The sequence below is a fragment of the Caloenas nicobarica genome, chromosome 5, assembly GCF_036013445.1.
Source record: "Caloenas nicobarica isolate bCalNic1 chromosome 5, bCalNic1.hap1, whole genome shotgun sequence".
Lineage (NCBI taxonomy): Eukaryota > Metazoa > Chordata > Aves > Columbiformes > Columbidae > Caloenas > Caloenas nicobarica.
Window position 1 is genome coordinate 34839088 of NC_088249.1, and position 23567 is coordinate 34862654.

The window sequence follows — 23567 nt, forward strand, 5'->3', positions numbered from 1 at the left end:
TCCAAATAGACTGAACAATAAAGGAAATTGTCAAGCTGGGAACTGCTAAACTGGAGCAGCAGTTTGTGCCAGGGCTGACGTCTCCTGCTGTACCTCGTCATCTCGTGTCTGGCCTCAGCCAGTCCCGGCATTGACCTTTGCAACTAACCTGATTCTCATGTGTTTTGTGACAGATCTATTTCTATTAGAAGCTGTGAAATAAAATCATTCTTTCTAAAAGTTACCTTATTTCTAGATCCTGAGAACAGAATAGAGGGAACCGCATATTTGGTAATACTAAACAGAGAAATGCAGTAATTGTGATTGCAACAAAGGCAAATTTCTTTGTTAATGAATCCTGAATATGGAAAGTAAAAGGATCCAAACTAATAACTGAAAGATTCCTTGATATGTGTGATCTTGGGTATAAGTATTACTTTGATACTTTAGCATTATCTCACAGAAACTTATTAAGAAGCTGTAGATTAAATTAACAATTTAGAGAGAATATTCTCATAATATATTCTAGTATTAGGATCTAAATCATTCTTGCATGATGGGGAGCACCTTTTTTTTTTTATTGTATCCGTAGCAAATGAAGATTGCTTCTAGATCACATTTTGTAATGTAATTTTGTATGATTTCCTGTCTGTTCCAGAATAGAATTTAATCGGCAGATATGTGCTGGGAAGTCTCCATAAATTTCTTTATCTGTTGGAATGAAGTAATTATGTTTGATTGATAATCTGAAACATGTCTTATTACAGTATTTCTTTGTTGTTGTGAATTTGTTTCCCTAACTGTCTTTGTTTATTTTTAGAGAAACCTCAGATAATCTTTCAGTACCGAATCAAAAGGGATCCTTTACTAATATTTCAGGTATTTAGTCTCTAATTATAGAATATACAAACGATCTCTATTTCTGCTTAAAAACTGTATTATAAGAAAATATTGCTGGAACATAAATTTTAAAAGTACTACCAAAGTCAGAGCAAGAAAATGTTTTCTAGCAGTGCCTCTGGTTAGAAACTTTCTCCTAGTCTCAAATGTTGTTCCAAGTGATCTGAAACTGAAATTTTCTCCAAACTAGCAAAATAAGTGCTTTGGCCAACAGACTGAATATTCCCCATACAAGCATTCATTGATGCAATGATTCTGGATGGGGGAAGGAAAGCCAAAAACCATGAACATTTCCTAGCTGAGGAGAAATTAAATGTTATTTTGATGAAAATTGACATGACCTGTGATTGTTACAGTGTTGAGACCCCACATACATTGACCTGCTGTTCTAAGAGTCTTTTTTTTTCTTCAAATGAAACTGTCTTTATATTTCTAGCTACAGATTTGCACTCCTTAGTCTGATCATAGATGTTTGTAGATAAAAAAATAATATTAAGTACTTTTTGTGTAGATAGTTTGGCATTTTTGATTAATATTTTTAAGTACTCATATCGTGTGTGGTGGTGGTTGTAAAAAGTAACACTTGTTTTTGGCCCCCTTGCATAACAGTGAGAGAGAGAGGTGGCCACACTTAACTTGGTTTTTTTGTGTGTGTCTGATTACCAGAAGTGGCAATTCGGATTTCAAAATAAGCCATTTAAGATTTTAGTTATTGTTATTGGGAGGAGCCGGGGGCTGGCATTTGTTGTTTGCTTTGTCATTGGCTCTGCTATGGGACTGTCCATTAAATAGTTGCCTCATTCTTGTAATAGCTTTTCTTTTTGTGATATTATGTATGCTACATTCCTCTATAAAATACTGCAAGCCATTTGGAACCTTTTATTATTTTCAGGAAACACTGATATAAAATATCAGATTTCTTATTCTTACCAACCAGTCTTTCAAAGTCATAAGTGAGCATTCGAGAATTTACACACACGGTTCATTATCCTATCTACTTGACTGACTTTGGGGTTTTTTAGCAGCTTTTTGAACCTCAGCTTATTAATATTTGTGAATTTTCTGTTTCTTGCTACTTCTTGTATAAAGAATATAATCTAAACCTCTATATTTGTATTTTAGGTCCTTTTGAATCACATGGAACTCTTGTTGTGCCCAATGTTAGCGTTATAGCTCCTGAAAAATTATCTGCCAGTGCCAGGCGTCGTCAAGAAATTCAGGTACACACATATGAAATAGGAATTAAGAAGTGACACTTAGAAGTTAAGGAATGTTAGAATCCATATTTTCACTATCACCTAACTTACACGAATACATCCTGTTTGTTCTTTATTCATAAAGTAGACTAGGAATAGCACAGAGGGCTGAAGGCAAAGACCACATTTTTTAACGTTTTGGATCTTGGGGATTATCTGTGACATTGATGTGGCTCAGCCATCATTGTACTTATATATTAGAAATGTAATTTTAGTGGGAACCGTGGTTCCAGAATCTTCCATTTTTTTATAAATCTCCAAGTGTGTTAAAGGTGCAAGTTCAGCATACTTTTAATTTGCAATGTTTGGAACACAGACTCTATGTATCTCATTATGTTGTCTCAAACTAAAGACCTAAGAAAAAAATCACAGATTTAAAAAAAAAAAAAACAACACACACGCCAAAAACCTGCCTAAAATATGATATTATTATAATAATGTAGAAAAGATTAAGTGATGCTAGAAACACATGTCAGCGTTTGCTCATTTAGGACAATTGGCTTCAAGATATTTAGAGTACATGGTAAAACAAAACTGTAATCTTATTCTCCTTTCAGTCCAAATTTGGGTGTGCAACAAAAAATCCCCACTATAAATAGTTCTCAGAACCCGAAGAAAGAAGTGGATGTTACTCTTAGAGCTTTACGCTAAACAGACTTCCTGTTTTTAGGTTTTTAATATTCAAAAGCGTCTTTCTAAGGTACAAAAGACAACATCGTGCAAGGCTGCCACTACATTTGTGAAGTGCTACCTTTGCAGGATTACTAATAGCTTGCTCTGGCAAAAAGGGTTACAAGGCATGACCGTTGCAGGGGAGTGATTTAGGGTGTTGCTTTCCACAGAACAATGTTTGGATCACTCAAAGAAAACTCTTGACACTTGATGGCAAGGTTCACATTATTGTTTCCTGCATGAAGGAAATATGCCAAGCCAAATCCTACTTACCTTCCCTCCAGGGGCCTGGTGTCAGGTCGCTCCAAACCCTGGGTCCTAGGACTTGTGAAGCAAACTCTCAGGCATCAAAGTTCGTAGAAATATGGCTTGAGCTGCGTGCCTGCGCAGACGTCCCCCAAGCACAGAAAACTGTAGATTTTTATATCTTTACAGCTCATTCACACCGTGATTCAGTCCAATAGCAATATTTAACTCTGAGGTCGTCTTGCTTTTCGTTGGATCTTTTTCACTGATCTCAGACGGGCCTTTGTTTTGTTTAACTGTAGGTGTGTTTATAGTCCATAGCCTTGAAAGTGCTGTTTTGTCTGAATGAATCCTTTTCTTCTCAGCAAAATGCAGAACAGGCCTTATCTTGCAGATGTCCACAATGTCTTTGCATTAGCCTTGAAGTCGTAATTTTCTCCCCAGTCATTTCCATTCTTCCCAGCAAAGTGCCAACTAAACCCTATCTTGCAGATGTTTAGTATAGTCTGTATCTGCTTTTGGTAAATATGAGCAGAACTTCACAGCTTAAGACTTCGGCAAATCCAGTTTACTAAATAACGTGAAGCAGAGAGTATATTAAAAATCACACATCCTTATACTTGTAGATGATTCATTATATTTAGTATGCATTTACTTAAGCTAAATTATATGAAACTTAAATTGGGCTTATCCACTATTCTGAGTAATAAAAACCAGTGCCATACAGCCAGTTACTTAGCAGAGAGAGCTCAAAGTGGGCTCATCCAGGCTGTCATAGTTATATAATAAAGTGGTTGACTCATAGTCAAATTGCATGCAGTGGGAAAGGTCTGCACAAGACTCCCTGAACCCACAACTTACTGGTGTTCAATGTGCTCTTCTGCTTCCTTGTGGGTTTCCTAACAGGAGTTCTTGGCCCAGCTGCAGCTCAGGCCTTTACCTGCTCTGGATCCTGAACCAAACTGCTGCTGGTTTGGCTGGGAGGCGGTCAAGTGCATCTGCCACAATGACCCGTACTTTGGTTTGGCTCTCAAATCAGTCATCCTTCTTCAGCTAGAGATGATTCACTGCATCACTCACAGGTTCTCACATTCCTCTGAAAAGTTATCTAACACCCAGAAACAGAAATGTGGTTTTTAAACTACATATGTGAGAATTCACATTGTAACGTGCAGCTCTGTCTGCTTTAGTACAATGGCAATATTATCAGATCTTTACCATTGCTGCAGGAGTGGCTCAGCCCCAGTCTTCTTCCTGTCTACTCATCAAGGATTATTCTGGAATTGTTACTGAAAATTATATTAAATGTGAATTTTAGTTTAAATATGAGGTACATCTACATCTTGTGTTAGAAGCAGCCTCTTCTTTTCTCACCATCTATGACATAGAAAATAAGTGTTCCAAACTGTATCACAGCAGTGTTATTTTACTTTTTCCCATCTTTTGTTGGCAGGTGCAAACAAGACTTCAGACATTCATTTCTAGCCTGCAACAGAAAACAAGTGAGATTGAGATTTTAGCAGTAAGTATTTGGCAGAAGCCTGAATTAATTTCAAATTCTTAATTGAATTGGATGATGCAGTTGCTGTCTGGAACAAACTACTGCCAGCAGCCTCCCTTTACAGATACCAAAGGAATCAAACTTCTGGTTAAATAAGACCCATGGCATGTTCATGTTTCTTTAATACTTGAAAAGTATCTCCTGTGTATTGGACAGGTGCACAGGACAAAATTTAACAAGTATTTAGTTGTAAATTCTTTAGCTGTACTTAAGCTAACTACTGTGGTAGATTTAATAACTTGTTCCTGCTAGATTTGCTCTTATATTTAAACCAACATAGCTGTTGTTTGTATATGGCTTTTAGGCTTTGCTGACCATGTCACAAAGGACTTCAAAATGGTACACGCTTTCAGGAAATGTATTGCCTATTTGCCTTTGCCTATTTGGAGTTTTCCATAGTGGAATCTGTTATTAACAGATCAAGCTTAAAACCTTGGTAAATTCCCGGTTCTGTCAGCACAAGTGCTTCTTTGGAAATCAGAAAGTCTTACTCCCTTCACTACAGCTAATCTCCAGTTGGCAAACTGGTAACAGAACAACTGTTAAATATTGATTTATTTATGACATTTTTACAGGTAGATCTGCCAAAAGCAACTGTGATACATTTCTTATCATTAGAGGTAAGCAATTAAGTATTGTAATTGAACAATAGATGATAAATTCTGTTCCTAATGGAGTTTCAATTAGGTTTTAAAACTTGAAAGGAATTTTTTTACCCAAGGAGATTGACTGAGGCTAGAAAAATCTTTTTGTCAAATGCCCAAGTAACACAAGACACCATTAGGAAGTCCTAATCCAAAGCTCTGGTTTTTTTTTTTCCCAAGGATAGTTAACTGAAATTAAGTCTTACTGTTCTTTTTCAGAAACCATGAAGCATTAATAGCAGTTTCAATAAAAGTGTTTCTTCAAGCTGTTAATAAAGGAGGTCCCAAAACACAGAGGCAATTGTTTCAACTACAGTAGCTGAAACATTTCTTGGTGAAACCAAGATAAAAAGGGGATGTATAAATATTATATTGGCACCTTTAACAACTTAAACTGCTTGATTAGGGGAAAAAAAAAAAAAGGGAGAGAAAAAAAGACAAAGCTCTTTTCTTTCTAATGACAGCAGTAGCTTTAAAATCAGAAGTTCGTCTTAGAGAGATGGATGCCTCCCCACCCCCCAGAAAAGCAAACTCAGGAAGGGCATCCTGCCTGGAAGTGGATTCAGTACTTTCACACCTTACATCTGCTGCTCCAAAGCAGCGCTTGTCTGGTAACCAGGCCCCAGTGAAACATTTGAAAATATTTTCAAAACGCTTAGTTCATCCAGTCTATCCAAATCATGGAGATAGTTTATCAATTTTTATTTGTAAAAAATAATAAAAAATGCACATGATCAGCTTCCATCATTCACTTTTGACAACCCTAACAGCACAGTTCTCGTATTCCGTCCAGCATTGCAAAACTGATAGAGCCGTTTTCATTGCTTACACCTTTTTTATTGCTGTGTTAAGAAACTGATCACTAAATTCTTCATATGTTTTCTTTAAAAAAAAAAATCAAGTTACACATGTTGTTTATATGAATTTTGTTTGAAAACCATTTTAATAACCTATTCAGTTAAGGTACATTGGCATCATAACACAATGTTGAGAAGACTGAATACTATTGGGAGAATTATTTCCTTCATGAGAGAATGTAAGACTGTATTGCAGCTCCTTGTCAATTGTTTTTTCTTAGTTTGATGGAGATAGACAAGCCTTTGATGCTACTGTGAGACAACTGGTGTCACGATGGCCAAAACAGAGATGTTCGTACTTACAAGCAATTTGTGATGAAATTTACAGTATCAAAATGGAAAAGAGGTAAATTTGTTAAGCTCTTACAGTTACGTAAAACATCTCCATTATTTCTGCATTCAAACTTTACTAAGTAAGGTGTTCTTCATTTGTCTTCCCCTTCCCCTCCCCCTGAGGAAAAAAGAAATATTCAGGAAATGTGTATACTTCCTTGAGTACTGATCTTTGCTAACGTGAAACAAAATGGGAAGAGTTTACTGGTCATCTAATCCTTACTTGTGGTAAAATTTTTGGTCATGTAAATTCTTCATTTTTATAAACCCTTTCAAGAAATTCTAAAATGTATTCCCACTATTATTTGCTGCTTTGTCTATAAAACTGAATAGCAAACAACTATAGCCATTGAAGTGTACTGCTGTTCTACTACACAGTAGCCATCTTTTCTCATGAGAGGGACTCAGCTTGCCTCTTGAAACTCATGAGCACATTTAATTCCTCCCACTTCGAAGAAACATGATGGGAATCTGGCACGGCTGACAGACAGCCCAGCTTTAAGCAAACATGATGCATGTTCTCCCGACCTGTACAGTAAAGCCTGTTTCTGTCTTCTAAGCATAAAAACATTATGTTCAGCTTGTGGTCTCCTTGTTGGATTCTGGTGAGGCTGAAACATATACGTCTGGGCACATCCAGTTTTAAGCCTCAAATTTTCAACTCTTGCATGTACTGGTATAGTTAAGTGAGACCTGGGCATTTATGTCCTCTTGTGGGTTTCATTTTATAATACATTTTCTTAAACTTGTGTTTAGCTTGAAGGTACTACTTAACCTTAAAATGAGATGCAAAATTGATTCATTTTTCTTAGAAATACACCAAATCGCTTCAAGGTAGCTAATGTTTACTAAGGCGACTAAGTATCAAGTGAAACTTTTTTTTTTCTTCTGTGGCTTGCAAAGCTGTGGTTTGTGATTACTACATACAAATAATATTCCACACAATGTTGGGTCTGAATGCAATGCAGTCCCTGACAAAGTTTTCCTTTCCTATTCAGCGCCTGCATGCAGACCACTGCTTAGCCACAAGCCTTCAGATCGCTGAGTGAACACCGAACAGGCTAGATAAATGGAAAAGGAACAAAGGGGAAAATTATTTTCTACTGAATCTTTGCTGTTAGCTTATTGCTAAGATTTGCCACAGGTTTTTTTTAGCTTTTGAACCTGTAACTTCAAAGTCTAAAAATCTTCTCTCTTCCTTCCCTCTGCAGGGTTCCTGCGCTTATCCTGTACAGCTACAGAGATGAATACAAGGTTTTGTTTTAGTGCTTAAAGCATCTTTTATGGGATGCCTTTACTTACAGACAACTGTTTTGTCAAAAGGAATTTCAAAAAGCTGTAATAATGCTGACAGGCAACTAATGCCTTTTTATGTGTCCAGATGGAATTTCATGTGTAATATAAAACTGTAAATTTTTGTCCAAAAGTGGAAATAAATGTTTTATAGGCACTTAAGGAGCAAGTCTGACTACAGCCAGAGATAGGTTTTATCGTGTGATTCTTGCCCCCTTATGCTACAAGAGATTATCAGCTGTGCAGGTATAAAACTGCTTGTTCTTTTTAAATACAGTTTCAGAATGTCTTCTATGTCAACATGCAACAGTAGTATTGAAATGAGAAACTCAGTTCAAGGTTTAGAGAGGATGAATTATCTTCAGCTCTAACAAACTTTTAAATTTTTTTGAAGAAGGGTTTTTATGTAATAAAAGGTCTGGCTACTGAGCTGCCTTGAAATATGTATTACAAGCTTTTTGTGTGTGTGGTGGTGTTTGTTTTTTTAATCCTACTGTTTTAATTTCTATATAAAAGTAGTAGATTTAAAGCTGAAAGAGTCCTTGGAAGCATGGCTGCCTATGGTTGTCCATTATTTTTGCATTAAAATCAAGCAGCAGCTTCCTGGGAGCTGAAATAAGACCCGATACAGGAAAAACTTCTTTCAGACCTAAACATAAGACTTTTAAGAGAAAGTAACCTTTTAAGTAACCTGCATGCACTAGAAGCATAACCAAAGTTTTGAACTAGCTTTCTTCACGTGTTGACAGACTAAGTTTGACATGAAAGTCACAGTAATGATAGGAATTTTATAATTATCTTCTTGAAGCTAAGCTGTAATACAACCCTATCAGGAAAAGTGAAGCTGAGTAAATCTGAAGGGGAGTTACAGCAACCATAGTTAACTATGCATTATATATCAAACTACTTATATTACTGGAGTGAATATGCAGATAAGCCAGGGATTTCTGTAAATATCCTTGGTGTTTACCCTCCCTCTCCACCTGGTACCTTCTGTTTAAAGAACTTATTCCTGTTTCTTTCTCTGAAATTATTGCCTTTAGCACTGCAGGCTCATTGCATTAAGAAATACGTGCTTACTTTTTCTGCTCTTTTATGTAGTAAAGAGAAGGGCAAAGTTTTCAATATGTAAAGAGGGAACTTCAAAGAGAAACCAAAGAACTTCTGAGAACTGTGAAAGTTGTAACAGGAACACACGAAGTAGCATCAGGGGAGTGAGTCCTAAAGGCACTGATAATGGTACCATTCCTACAATTCACCAAGTCACATCAGTCATCACAAACAAATCCATTTCTCAGTGTGTTTAATAGGAACAATTAAGTATTGACCTTTTACAGCTGCTCATATGAAGGAGCTATTTTTAAGACGTGAAGTATGGGGAAATTCACATCCCTGAATATACTTAAGAACGAAGCTTTAAAAAAAGAAAAAAAGGTTTAGGTGACATGAGCTTTTTTAAGCCACATCTGAAGGGAATATGATGCAGAGTCCTGCCTTCCCCCCACCCTGAGCCAAGATCAGCACAGCTGGATCAGCAGGGAGCAAAGGCACAGCTGCCTGGCTCTGCAAGAGCTCCAGCACTGTGCTGCATGCCTTAGGGATATCTGCACTGCATCATGGTGACATGCCCCTCAAAATAAGAGAAAAACAGGAAAGCTGCAGTTCCTGATAATATGTTGGCACCTGCTTTCCCTAGTACTGCTTACTGAGGCTTATCTATTAAACTGGGCATCTGTCACTAAGACTCCTGCTCCAGTCTTGGTTTGCTCCTGGCACGGTGCATTTCTCTTCACCCTATGTTACCCCCCCAAACAGGTTTTACACCACCCACTTGTATAATACAAAATAAACGAAGTAGTTGGCAGCTGAGTGTAAAGCTATTTCAGCATAACTCTGTAAATACTCCTGCCATACGACAATCCACGGAAAGCACCGTGCATTCCCAGTTTAACCAAAAGTACTGATCACATCCCAGTTTCCTGCTGGAAGGAAAGCCGAAGAGAAGTGGTAACTCAAAAAGAAATGGACTTTGCTTTGAGCAAGGGTCAAGTCTGTTATAGTGATGACAGGGCACAGTTCCATCACTGTGTTGCTTTACTCTTCTTGTTTTTGCTTTTCTTGTCTTTTTTCTTCAAGCCATCCATGTTAGCCCTCAGCAAATTTGAATATGCCTGCAACAACAATTGGAACCATTGAAAGAACAAATAAAGTGACAATATACTAGAGGTAATATTTTACATATTGCTAATGGATAGGTATCTGCATTTTCTCAAGAGAATCATGGTTTTACACCCTACACTGGGAAATTACTTCTAAACCAATGCAGAAAGTTAGGTAAAATACAACAGGATTTTTAAAAAAAAAAAAAACAAATACAGATAGATGGGTAGTGTCAGGTTATTCTGTGTGCCAGTTCAGCACTGAATCAACCCATTCACAGCTGTCCAGTGCTTCCTACTGACCACTCCCCAGTACCTATGGAAAAGGAAGGTAAAAGGCATACAAAACTTACCATCTGGAATTTATTTACTTCCTTTGAGCTCACCTACAAAAGCAACGCAGAAGGTTAACCAAGAAATCACTGGCTTCTATTACAAACTAAGTACCAGCACGTGTTTACCCACCAGTGACCAACTCGCCACATTCAGTGGTAGGTAGGCTGTGTTGACATGTCATAGGATTTCACTGATTCAGAAAACTGAAAACACTCCTTACTCAATTAACAAAATCCTCTGGATGCCATTAGTCCCAAATTTGTGTGTTTTCAAATAGGAATAATGTGAAGAAACATTCTAAGGAAGGTTTTATTTACTTACAGGGCCATAAAAATACATTGCAGCCCAGATTCACTCAATTATTTCTCAAAGGAACGTTTTTCCTTGGGTTACATCACAGAGGAGAGCTACAGTCAGTGGAAGCCTCTCCCTACCTCTCATTCAAATTAAACACACATCAGATTTTCTACCTCTGGTTAACATTTCCTGAAATACAAATAGCGCTGTAAATGAGAAAAAATAGATACGCTAAACAAGTTTAAGGCTTAGAAGAGTCTACCCATGCCCACACGTTCTTGCCAGGAAACACAGAGCCTTTTCCTACTGTTCCCCAGTCTGGGAACACTCAGTTCTTTCCTAGGTTCTAAGAACCTTCAGTAAATCCATCAAGGTCTACAGGAAACTACCTCTATGTCACCTGATGCTTGAGCGTAGGTGCGCAGGACCGTTCTTGGAGCCACAACATTTGTCCTCATACTGCAGGTTCTGTATCTGCCCTGTGTCCTTCTGCCCATGTCTCTAGAAACAATTTCCCCCTTTCCTCCAAATATTCTCACCCGACTCACAACAGCCAGGGTTGCTGAAAACAGGCAGAGTGCCCTTCTGCTGTCCTGCAATACCATTCTGAAGAAAAATCCAGCACACAGAGTAAAACTATAAACTACTGTCCTATCTGTAGTGCTGAGTGCAAGCATTAAGACCTCAGTATCTAGCTGTGTGTTTAGCTACCATATGGCTTATCTGGAATTAAGAGGGTTGTTCTCATGAAATTCGTGTAAAGAGAAATTTCACTTGAAATATGGGGCATTAAATAAAAGGGAAGTAGGGCCACTCATCTTTCTAACCCAAAGTTGTCACTTACCACTGTGCTAATTTTCTTCTTTCCATCAGTTGCTCTTAGAAGACACTTATTGTCTGCTGGCTCAAAACTTTCTACGTGGCCTTTGCGTGGGACTGGTTTTGTTCGGCCGTCATCTGTATTGAAAGACAGAGAAGGTTTATTCATATTTCACTAAAATCACCGGATGCTTCCTAAGATGTTAAAAATTGCTCATGAGGAGATCTGAAAAACACCTTGCAATTTAAGGCCAACTGAACTGATATTGCTGCCAAATCATTGACAGACCCTTTCCATCGTAGCCCCAGAAGGATCTGTTCCATGAACTACATCTGCCAGAAAAAAAAAAATGTAAATCCTTTCTCTGACATGCTGTATGAACTGCCTGCTTCAGCAGCAGGGTGTTTTACATGCACAAACTGCAGCCTAGGACACTTGACTTCTCAAGTGGTGCCACCTAGCCAGAAACCAGAGAAACATAAACACATAAAAGCAACACTATAATTCTCCTTTTACAGATATGCAAGGATTTCCAATTATTGCGTAATAATTTTAAAGTCCCAATATTTCCTGCGATTTGAAACACAGTCTTATTCAAGGTTTTTAGTACTGCAGCTACGATGATTGATTTGTCCACATTCCTACTCGTTTTCAGATGCTCTGAATTACAACTATATATTCAAAAATCCATGCTAACAACACTACGTTTGATTTAGATGAACACCGCTTTAATCCAATAACAGACTTAAAACTTACATTTCTTCAGCGTTATGAAGACGCTCCCCGAAGTTCTGCACTTTTGGAAGAGTCGGGTGAGCTCTGTCAGGAACTGCAAGAGAAACAGTGGCCACCCCTGGTTGGAAGCCCCGCTCAGGCGTTCCTGGCCTCTCCCGGTGCACCCGGGGCTCGCTGCCCCGGAGCAGCCCCCGCCCCGCCGGCGCCGCCACCACGGGCCGGGCCCTCCCGGTTCCGCGGGCAGGAAACTCCCGGCTCTCCCCACGCAGAGGCCGGAGGACACGAGGTCCCAGCCGAGGGCGGCCCGGCCGCAAAACGAGGTCTGAGCCCCCCACACCTGCCACGGCCTCGGCGTTTCTGCGCTCCCCGCCTCGCCCACACCGCCGGGTACACCGGTGCTCGCTCCCCTCCCCCACCGCCGGGATGGGGCGAGGGGACGGGCCCGGCGCACACCGGGGCCTTGCGGGGCCTGCCCCCGCCCGGCAGCCGGCACCGGGCACGCCCCGGGCGACCAGTGACCCGCCGACTCCGCGGGGATCGGCGCCGGCCCCGCCCGGCCTGCCCGACCTGCTCGCTCTCCAGCAGCACCATCCTGCTCCGCCGGGCCGGAAACGCCGCGCGCACGCACCCGCGGGCGCACGCGCACCGCAGCGCGAGGCGGGCCCGCGCGGGCGGCCACGCCCCCGAGCCGCTCGTGCCACTCGGCGGAACGGAGCCGGCGGAGGGCGCCCCGCGCGGAGGGGCGGGGAGCGGCGGCGAGAGCCCGCCCCGCGGGAGCGCCGGGCAGCGCCACGTCAGCCCCGCCAGGCCGGGCCCGCCCGCCAGCGCCCCGCCCCAGCGCGGGACTGCGCCTCGGGGCCCGGCCGCTGCTGTCCCGGGCGGGACCAGCCGCTCCCTGACCCGAGGCACGGATCAGGCCGGCGGGAAGGGCCAGCCCCGCCGCCACCGCCGTTACGCGCTCCCCCGCGCTGTGCGTCCCGCGGCTGTCCGGTGACGGCCGCCGCGCGGGGCTTTCCGCGAGCAAACGACGGGCGCGCACGCGGCCGGCAGCAGCGGCAGCGCCACCTCGGCTCCTCCTCCGGCACCGCGGCACCGCGCCGGGCCGTGGCGGCCGCTCACGGGCCTGCGGGCCGGCACCCGCGCCGAAGGAGCGGCCGCGAGCGCAGGTGTCGGGGCCCGGGCGGCGGCGGAGCGGGGCGCGGGCCTGGGCGCCGCGCTCCTCGCACGGGCGGGAGGTCGCAAGCCAGCTCTTGGCTGCGCGTGCCGGGGAGCGGGTGTTCCAGGCCGCCTGTGCCTCAGTGTCCCCGGGCACCAGGGGCAGCTCGCAAACCCACACGCCTGAAAACAGCTGCTGCTGGCCGCCACTGCCAGTGAAGGGCCAAAACGGCCCGTGCAAAGAGTCGTGCCAAGTGTGACTGGCTGAAGGCTCGGAGCGTGGAGGGCGTGATGTCAGACTGAACAAGACCTTTAGATGTGCTCAAGAAAACAGCATCTGGGTGGGTGGGAGGGGACTTCACACCCAGAGTACTTGGAGCTGCTGAGGGGCAGATCCTGGAAACTGGGAGTTTTCTGTCAGGCCCAGGTTTGTTGATCTGGGAACACGCGGAAATAGCATTTGATCTAGTGCCTTTCCATGCTTCTCACTAGAAAGATTTTCTTATTTTCTCCATGGACCTAACAAAAGTGGCAGATAATGCCATACAGATAAAAGGGAAAAACTGCACTGATAGGTGCTTGAGGACCTGGGGAATTTAATATGAGAGCTCAGGACAGCATTCTACACAGAACTGAAATACCTTCTTGTGTTATCGCATTACCATTCTCATGGTGGGAGTGTTGTTTCATATATAAAACAACACTTTGTAATCAAAGAGTCTAGTCACTCCAGTGACTCTACTCCTATTTAGAGTTTACAAATCATTTGCTGTCCTTTTGCAGGTTCGCCAAGAGGCAGTAGAGGGTGCTGTGATTGCACAGACAGAAGTTAAACTGCCTAAAGAACAAGGAAACATCCCGAAGAAGCAGGTCATCACAACGCGGCCATGGTTTATCAAAATCTATCAGTTTATTAAATTAACTCCATTATGTTGGAGTCAAAGGAAGTGTAGCAATCTAACACTGCCTTTCCCTCACTGTATTATGCTCCTGATGTTTATTATTTGCAGTTGGGGAGGAAAGACTTCAGAAAAGTAAATTTCAGTGTTTCTCATAGCACTAAAAATCTCGTAAAAACTGAAGTGAGGAATATATGTTATGTAAGTCTTCTGAAAACTGGCATTCTAAGGGGACATCATCAGTGCTGTGGTCGGAAGTACTGACAGGCCAAAGCTTTGTACGGTTGTAGAATGGGATGGTTCCCTGCCCCTAAAAGCTTCCAGTCAGTGTCCACAACAAGTGAGGACAGGTGGATGCAAGGCGCCATTGCTGACACATACTTCCTCCAACCCTGCCTGGTTGCAGGAGCAGTCAGAACAAACTCCTGATTACTAGAGGTTGTTTTGTCAGAAATCAAGAGTAGGGTTGTGTTTTCAAAAGAGCTTTGAATGAGGACAATGCAATAGTGTTGCAGATTTTATAGGCAACTAGTGAAAGAAGAGCAGAAATGGAAAAACTAAAACAATTGCAACATACTCCCCCTTGGAAACTACCGTGGTCATAGACACTGGAAGGCAGAAAAGGTGCATTTCCACTCATGCTTGCCAGAAGAGAAGATGGGTGGTCTTGTTGCCGAAACACGGGCGCTGCAACTCTCACCTGAATTCTGGCCCTTGAATTCACCAGAAGAGTCTTGTGTTGCCTTGAACTGGTCTCCTAACTTCTCTGTACTGCAGCTCTTTTCTCATAAAGGTAAAGAAAGATATGTAGTTGTTTTCTGTACTTTTTATGCAACAAAAAGCATCAGTGCCTGTGGGATGAGCACCATCGAGTTCTTTTCCCCCATTTGCACAAAAATCTCAACTCGGCATTAGTAGCTGCTTCTGTTGCTGAGTAACACCAAAGCTTCTGGTACTGCTGTCTGCTGGAAGGAGGGACAAAGGGGAAACCTTTATGAAGAACTCCAGAGAGTTGCATAAAGTTTACATTTTTCAAATCTATTGTTTTACCAGCAATTTTTCTGAAAATGTATTTGTCTCACTGCTAATAAAGAAGTGGCTCCACAGAATCACTGAATTTCTTTCCATAAGAAAGAAAGAGGATTTGTGTGTGTGTGGTTTTTGTTGGTTTTGGTTGGGTTTTGGTTTTGGTTTGTGTGCGTGTGTGTTAGCTGATCTTCCTGATCTTGAGTTGTTTTTCAAGCCAAAGCATCACAATTTAATTGGGGGAGAAGCCTTGATTGCAACTTGCAAACAAGGTGAAAATGGAATATTTTTAACGATTCTTTTCCAAAAAATAGATGGAACAGGGGAATGCTGACATTGCTTTACTTTTGCCAAAGGCTGCCAACACTCAGAGGGAATAAGCTATTCAGCTGGTGAAAAAGTGCTGAACAAACACTGAAGGAGCTAAAGGGATACTCCCAATCATGATATACTTGCTTTTCACTCTATCTCCTGCCCCAGTCTAATGCCTTCCCCCTCACACCCTGCCCTCAGGAAAGAAAAAAAAAAAGGAAAAAAAGACAGGTTGGATTAGAACAGTAGTAAGAGGAATTGGTGGATCCTGAGATCTGGCAGGGGTATTAGTATTTTGTAACCTGATCTGTCATGTGACTAGAGCCAGGCAATAAAAATAAGTCTCCTACCAGGCCTCTTGTTTGCTCAACCTTATTATATGGTGTCAGTAGAGAACTACTTTTTTTTGGCAAAAATTTAGCAAATGAAGCCACCTGAATCATTAAATCCTGAAGGAAATCTGGCAGAGGACTGGAGGAGGTTGTTGCTGCGCTTCCAAGTTTTCCTGGAAGCAAGCGTGTACTGAAGAGAAAGGGAGAAGTTGAAACCTTCTCCTCTCCTAAATGTGGTGGGAGGGGCAGGAAGCAGCAAAATAAAATTATTAGAAGTAAATTAAATTCTTATTCAACCTTAGTAGAGGTTGGCAAAGATCTCTTTGAATTAGCTAGAAAACATTACTTCTCGTTAGGGACTATCAGACACACACATTCAGCTGCTGCACACCGCAGTGAGCAGAAATGTAATAACATACTGTAAATTACAGCTTGCTCACCACAGTGCTCCAGATGAGTTAATAACAGATAATGGCCCACAATTCACAAGTGGATCATTCTGGTAATTCTCTTTGATCTGTAAGTTCAAGCATACCACGTCAAAGTATAGCTATGCACAGGAAAAAGAGTCAGTGTTACAGCAAAAGCCCAGTAACAGCCTCCCCCCGTTACAAGGCTGTCACGAGCAGTGTCACACCAGAGATGCACACCTCACATACCCAGAGATGCACACCTCACACAGAGATGCACGCCTCGCTGCCTCACTGGCCTCGCGTGATCTGAGATGAATGGGCAAAGGAAAACCCAACATTTAACAGCGGCTGGTAGAGCAGAAAGATTATGGAGCCTGGAACAGCTACCAAAACATCCCCAAGCTCTGTGCCAGGGAAGTAAAGAAGAAAAGTTTTAACAAGAGCAGTGAAGCATTTATTCTTTTTTTTCTGGTGCTAGATGGATTTCCAGCAAAGCGATTAGCAGGTTATATGCCTACAGGTGAATGTGAGTCCCAAGATCAGGTCTTAACCTGCTTTATAAGTGGTCCTCGTGAAAAGAAATAAAGGACATGCCAGGGGATGATGATGAGAGAGCTGCTGAATGAGAGGTGTAGAGGCACGAAGCAGTTTTCTTTGCCTGGTCATTCAGTAACCATGAAAAATACAGAGATTCTGAATCCTTTACGGATTCAGACGGAAAACGAAAGAAGGCATTTTTAAAAGATCTTTCTGAGACCAGGATGTGCCACCAGAAAGCTGCTGAGCCTCTGATGAGAAGGCCAACTTCCAAAGAGAAGCTTTCCACAAGAAACAAGAGGTGTTCTCTCAGGTCTTAGGAACCAGTTCATGCACCCTGAGCTCTTTCCTAAACATTTCTGTTCATCTTAGTGAGTTCCTCCTGTTTTATTTAATATTATGTTTTACATCCACAAAATTATTTTCAAAGCTAGGTTGAGTGTAACCTTGAGTTCAACAGGCACTGACTTTTGTTGTGTAATAGCAATGTTAATGGTGATTTATATTTTGTGAGGGAGACCAGGAAATAGAGATATGTTTCTTAAAACTCTAATGCACCACATTACTATTGTAGTTCAAAGCCTATCTGGAGTGAGACACAAAAAGATTGCTTGTTGGAAAAAGGCTTCGTGGTTTTAAAATATCATCCAGATTGCAGAAACTTGCTCTGTCAGGGAAGATAAGGGATGTGTATTTACAGTATTTTTAAGTGTCTCGCACATGCTCAAAATGGTTTTGTGACAAGCCCCTGTCTCACAAAAAAAAAGAGGAAAAAAAAAGGCCGAAAGAAGGGCACCCTAGATGCGAAGTTGGTCATTGGTACAACTGATGGTGTCATCTGTGCTCCCTGGGGAAACCCTGTGGCACAGCTCACCCTGGGGACGATGCAGCAGAGAGAGTGCATCCCTGTGATGACACGTGCATTATGAATCCATGAGAAATGCTCTAGTGCAGAATACACCCCTGGGAACTGTGAAATTAAAGAGGCAATTCAGTTAACTCCCTGGGTATAAGGAAGGGCCTGGGGAGAAGCAACACATCACCAGATGTGTTTACTTTTGAAGGACATGGCAAACAAAATGGAACCTTGCAGACCTGCAAAACCAACACAAAACACTGCAGTAAAATGGTCAGATAAAAAAAAAAAAAGATATGCAGTGCGGGCATCCATGCTGTGTTTGAAGGTACATTTATCCCGATGACGTTCCATTGCGAGCAGAGCAAAGAGAAGAGTAAGAACAGCCTGTTCTGAAGGAGCGCACCTGCGAGGTGACACAGCTGAGCCGTCCCATCCCATCCATCCCCGCAGCTGCTCTCCTCTGCAGCCTCCCCGCTTCTCAGTCAGCGGCTGCCGGCTGCTGCTGCTGGGAGGAAACACCGTACTGTACACACATATATGCACTGGAGACCGCGTGGCCAACAGTGCTGCACCACGTGGCAGAATCAGCCTTTAGAAGTGACTTAACAATAGCATCGGGTTTGAGTCCAGATAAATGAGACACTCATATAGAAACAAAAATGTATCAGAATGTGCTCGTATCTTTACAACACTGAGATATATACTGTGGTTGAACTCCCAGTTTATCTTCTGCATGGCTAAAATTATAACATCTGGGTAGTTAAACCTCATGTTATTTGTTACTCTTAAAATTAATGTGTTTTAAATTTTTAGGGATGCGAAATTAATTTTCAGTGTACACCTCACAGTTTTTGAGGGTTACAGCTCTATTCAAATGGCAGACCTCAGTCTGTGTTTGAACTAGAAATTTTAGAAGGCATTCAGACATGTCCCCTCCACTCTAGGGTATGAACTTTCACACAAGAGTCTCAAAGACTTTCTGAAAATAGACCATCAAATTCTTCTTCCTTACAATCCCACTGGCATCAATACAGTCATTGTGGTACACAGGAGGTCAGAATTTGGGAACTGTTAATGCAACTCTGTCTTTGGAGCTGTAAACTATAAACCACAAATTCATTGAGGTTAAAACTTTGCTATTATCTTTAAACAAATTTTGTGATATGAGCTCTCAGTGTGGTTTCAGTGAGTTTCTTTGTAAGTCATCTGTGAACTCCAGTGGTACAGGGTCAGGCTTGTACAATATGATGCACCTTCTGGGTGCTCCAGAAATGATACTTACCAAACCTCACAGCTCATCTCTCCAGCAGCAAAAGGGTATATAGTCATCACTTCATTTTGTATGGCAGATTTCTAAGCAGACACAGAATGTCTGGTTAAGAACTGTGCAAAGCATCAGGGAGGTAATTAAGTTGTAGCTCAAGAGTAATGAGGTGACAGAGACTGGGTTGAGCATCATTTCTTTCACGTTGATGTGTCCTACTTTCAGAAACACGGTTGTGAAAAATTTCCACCAGACATTCCCAGTGAAGTTACAGGATTTTTTTTTCTGTGTAAGTATTCAAGAGACAGAATGAAGAATATCACACTGTCTTTAAAAAAAAAAAAAAAAAAGGCTAGTAGGAATTCTAAGTCAGCAGAATGTCACCAGGGAGGACGACATTGTCCTTGACATCAGAGAACACCAGGGGATGTGTAATTAGAAAAGGAGCCACAAGGTCTTTGCTATCCTCCATTTGCAGTCTCTTCAGGAGGAGAGAAATGCAACCAAGCAGTGTCTGTTCTCTTGATACTGCGGGCTGTTGCTTTCTCAGGAAGAAAAGGGTCACCTACCACCTCACCAGCACTGTTTCCTGCCTCTGCTGAGGCCGCCCAGCCAGGCAAGACCTGGCTGGACTTCTGAGATTTAAGGATCACAACACAAGCTACAGTGCCTGTAAAACAATAGTTTCTTCACAGGCTGAGTGAGGATGTGTGATACAAGAGCTGCACGGCACAACAAAGAGACAATTAAGTTAGTTACCAGATAAGTGAGGTGACAGGGGTTGGCTCAGCCATTATGGCTCTCATTTCCACAAGCTCTAATTTTGGAAAAACAGACGGTCTTGACTGCTACCACTGGATATTTCCAGTGTGACTACCTTCTTGTAAGAGCTGCCACATGTACCTGCTTATGCAAGCTTTACTGGTATTTCTTGCTCTTCCCTAAGGCTCCTCCAAATGTCCAGACACTTTCTAGGAACGGCGCGGGGAGGCCGCTTCCACGGCCACGGCGGCTGCAGGACACGGTTTCCTGTTTTGCTGGTGCTCAATGCCACTTAACAATAGGGGGAAAGGAAAAAAATGCAGGATCTGAGCACAGCAAAGCTGTTTTCTACACGAGCTGTCCACCTGCCCCCCAGCTCTGCCCCGGCCGCCCCCCACCTCGCACACGCACCCCAGCTGGTGGACAGCAGCAGAGGAGAGGAGGAAGAGGCACTTGAGGCTGAAGTAATGACGGCTCGAAGGCATCTCTGCCATATAAGTGGCCTGGACACCTTGGCAGCAGGTCTGAAATAGCAGCTGAATATTGCTAGTTTATATTTTAATTCCTGCCTCCCCTGACAGAGAAAATGAGACCCATGTGCAGCGCTTCTGGAGCATCAGTGTCAGCAAGAGTCACTCATGCCTTCTTACAACACCTAAAACATCTTGTCTGCCCTAGTAAATGGTTTTCAGCACTATCTTGAGATAACCATTTCCAGCCGTGGTCAGTTCAATAGGGCAGGAACAGCACTGGCAGAGATTCCTCACTCTGCGTTTCTGAACAACGTCCTTCTCTAATGGTTCGCTCAGTGCCAAATCCTTAATCCGCTCTTATCAGCTCGCAGAGCGCCCTTACTCTCCTGCTCTCCTCCTGCTGCCTACACACTCAGGCAACATCTCTTGCCATGGTGCTGGACTTTGGCTCTCGTGATCCCCATCGGTATCCAAATCCTACCTCACTGGCCTTGTTTTTCAAATGCGTCTTCTGCAATTATGGGCTGCAGGGGGTAGCTCTGCAAAGCAGATTAGACTAAGCATTGGAACTGCGACTGGAGTCACTCAGGAAACACAGGTACCCGAACTGTAACCTGAGACTGTTGCTATCCCTGTCCCTTTATTTCTGCCTCCCCCTCTCTGTTTCTGAATACATTTTGTCCTCAAACTCACACGCAGCAGCAGACAGGAGCCCCAGGGAGACTGAAAGTCACAGGCTCTTTGTTAGTGCTCAGGCTATAGAAATCCCAGGTGAGTCATCTCTGCTTGCAATAGCAGGTAAACCAGCCACTGCCAATCAAGCTCATGGAGCCTTAGGTGCGACCCTGCCAAGGAAATTCTCAGAATCAATGCAGGTATTATAAATACAATTCCTTTGTTATTGCCTGTAGCCTTAAAAACCTGTGACAATTGAGTCCTACAGCTTTTAAAGTTCAGGAGTGGCATTGCTTGAAAATACAGCAGTCAAGTGTGCCAGAAACCTCCACACCGAATTATTTTTTTGTTAAGTTTTTTCATTGGTGGTGGTTGTGTTTGTTTGTTTTGGTTTTGGTTTTTTGTTTGCATGCTTTGTTTTGGGTTTTTTTTTAAGGGAGAATTAGCTTAACCATCCCACCTGTTGGTTTTGGTTTGGTTTTCTGGGGATTTTTTTTTGTTGGTTTGTTTGTTTTTTTTCAGACAAGTTGTGATTGGGTTACAGTGCCAATAAAAAGCAGGAAAATTTCCAGGACTTAAACTGCCAAGCACACAGTGAAGTTTTGCATAGACCTCAGTCAGCGAAACATAGTAATGTAGGGTGTCTGTCATGCTTGAACCTTATAATGACCCAGTGGTGTTTTATCATCATCTGAACACAGCAGGAGAGCTATAGCTCCATTGAACTCCACTGGAGGAAGAGTGCTCCAGGTCTTTAGGAAGAACATCACAAAAAGGATATGTTCAGGACCAAAAAAACCCCCTTCCACAAATCCCAGGATGAAACAGGCTTAATCTGCACTGAAGGTTTGCCTAACATCACTTTGCAGCCAAGATGTGATATTCTCTCACCTTCATCTCCTTTCTTTGTTTTCTGTGACAAAACTGAAGAGTATCATCAGTGCAAGCTTCTCAGAAGGCACCTCTTGTGTGTCATACATCTGCTCATATAGCCATTCCCACTGTGTGTAGTCTGGGAAAATCCCGTGGTGCTCTTAAGGGGGGACAGAGAGCGCAGGGATGAGCAGTGGCATGACACCAGCTACACATGGAGCAGCGGTGTCTTCAATGTTGTGTTGCACTCGGTGCTGTTAGGACAAGTTAATTACCAGGTTAGAGGAAGATGATCAACATAGGAAACAATAACATTATTCAGCAAGACATCAAATGCTATCTCAGGTGCCTGTTACTCTTGCTCGACCAGTTGGGTCGTTACCAGTGTATGAGTCATCTGACCACACTGAACATCAATCTTTCACTCCTCATTACACACTCAACTACAAGGTACAGTACAGGCTTGCTCTATCCTGTAATTACAATATATAGCTGTGCTATAAAATCTATTATGTCTAGAGACTCAGAAACAAATTAATTAATTGCACTTTCTCCACGTCTAGGCTAAGATAAGATTTTTTGCTACTTTTCAGTAAAACGTTCTGCTTTTTCCATAACACAAATGGTTTGCCATAATAAGCAGCTTGTCAGCAAGAAACTCTTCATACAGAGGCAAGCAACAGGCATTTTATCATCACAGGGCGCCTGATTATCAGTATTATAAAGTTATCTTTTGGCAGAGAGGTCTTGGCAGCAAACAGCCTCTTCAATCTGAAAGAGATTAGCAGTTCTGCACCAGGCCAGTGCCGAAGTGACAAGCCGGCCTCCCGGTGTGTGCCGTGCCGGAGCGCTGCCCGGCGGACGCTCCCCACTCACCAAGGCAAGTGTGCTTTTCCATTCGGCTTGGTGACAAGGGTGGCACTTCATGCCTTTCAAAGGCGTACAGATCGAAATGCTGGATTTAAATTGGATGACATGATTTATGAGATGGCACCTGTCAGGCTGGCCTTTGGACTGTTTGAACACAAGAGTCTGGAGAAAGCTAGTATTTACGTGTGTCTGCATAGTAAGGCTTTCCCTGTTCTGCGGAGGACAGGACTCCAGACCTGGTTCCCCAAATTCTCACTGCTTGGGCATCAACAGTGTGATCCTCCTGGGGACCGGGACTGCAGTGTGGCAGGAGAATGCGTCCTGGGACACGTCTGGTGCTCGTGGGTGCTCTGGTCAGACAGCGCAGGTTCAGAGAGGGACCAGAGAGACAACCCTGCCCCCGCTGAGGAATAAGCTTGTACTCCCAAGAATGATTTTGCCTTTTCTTTTTCTGTTTTCCCACGTACGCTTTTTGGGGGTGTGTTTCAATTCCTTTTTGCCTTCCATTTTTCCCTCTTGTTCCCTTCTCTCTCTCTCTCATCTCTTTCCTCCCCATCAGTCACTTCTCTGTCACCAGTTGTCATTCTTCTCTACCCCCTGCAGTGACTTTGCTAACAGGAGGGCTCGTGTACCCCTGCCCCAGTGCAAGCTGTCGCACCAATCATGGAATCATAGAATAGTTTGGGTTGGAAGGGACCTAATGCCAGAGCTGGGCTAGCCACGGTATGATCAAGCTTGGAAGGTAAATCCTTTTGTCCTTTGCTATTCAAGACCAGGCAGTTCTTCCATCATAGCGATGTGAGAAGGAGCAGCCGCTGCTGAGGGGGCCGCTGTGCTGCTTGTGGTGCGGTGTGGTGGCCTGCCTTCCCAAAGTGTTCACGGTTTTTAGCTAAGCATGCTCAAAACCTCTAGTGAAAGCTGCCACGCATTCAAAGAGCAGGTTGGGGAAGTCCCGCTCTCTGCAGAATGAAAGTGCCATCTCCCTGGGTAAGAAAGATGTGTGTCACTTTCTCTCCTTTTCTCCACTGT

General features: G+C 42.9%; 2 protein-coding genes across 2 annotated transcripts in view; one reads left to right on the top strand and one right to left on the bottom strand.

The window, feature by feature from the left end:
- Nucleotides 1–8169, top strand: part of EIF2AK4 (eukaryotic translation initiation factor 2 alpha kinase 4) — a 42496-nt gene extending 34327 nt beyond the window's left edge. The window contains 6 exon segments of the mRNA XM_065635087.1: nt 800–858; nt 2002–2099; nt 4507–4575; nt 5190–5234; nt 6337–6461; nt 7660–8169. Of these exon segments, the coding sequence (XP_065491159.1) occupies nt 800–858; nt 2002–2099; nt 4507–4575; nt 5190–5234; nt 6337–6461; nt 7660–7714 (451 nt within the window). The 3' untranslated portion in view covers nt 7715–8169.
- An 858-nt stretch (nt 8170–9027) lies between these two features.
- Nucleotides 9028–12702, bottom strand: SRP14 (signal recognition particle 14). The gene is made up of 5 exons (XM_065635089.1): nt 12656–12702; nt 12110–12182; nt 11378–11490; nt 10254–10286; nt 9028–9912 (listed from the first exon to the last, which is right to left on the bottom strand). The coding sequence occupies exons 1-5, from the start codon at nt 12677–12679 to the stop codon at nt 9823–9825; spliced, it is 333 nt and encodes a 110-aa protein (XP_065491161.1). The 5' UTR covers nt 12680–12702; the 3' UTR covers nt 9028–9822.
- Nucleotides 12703–23567: the final 10865 nt, after the last annotated feature.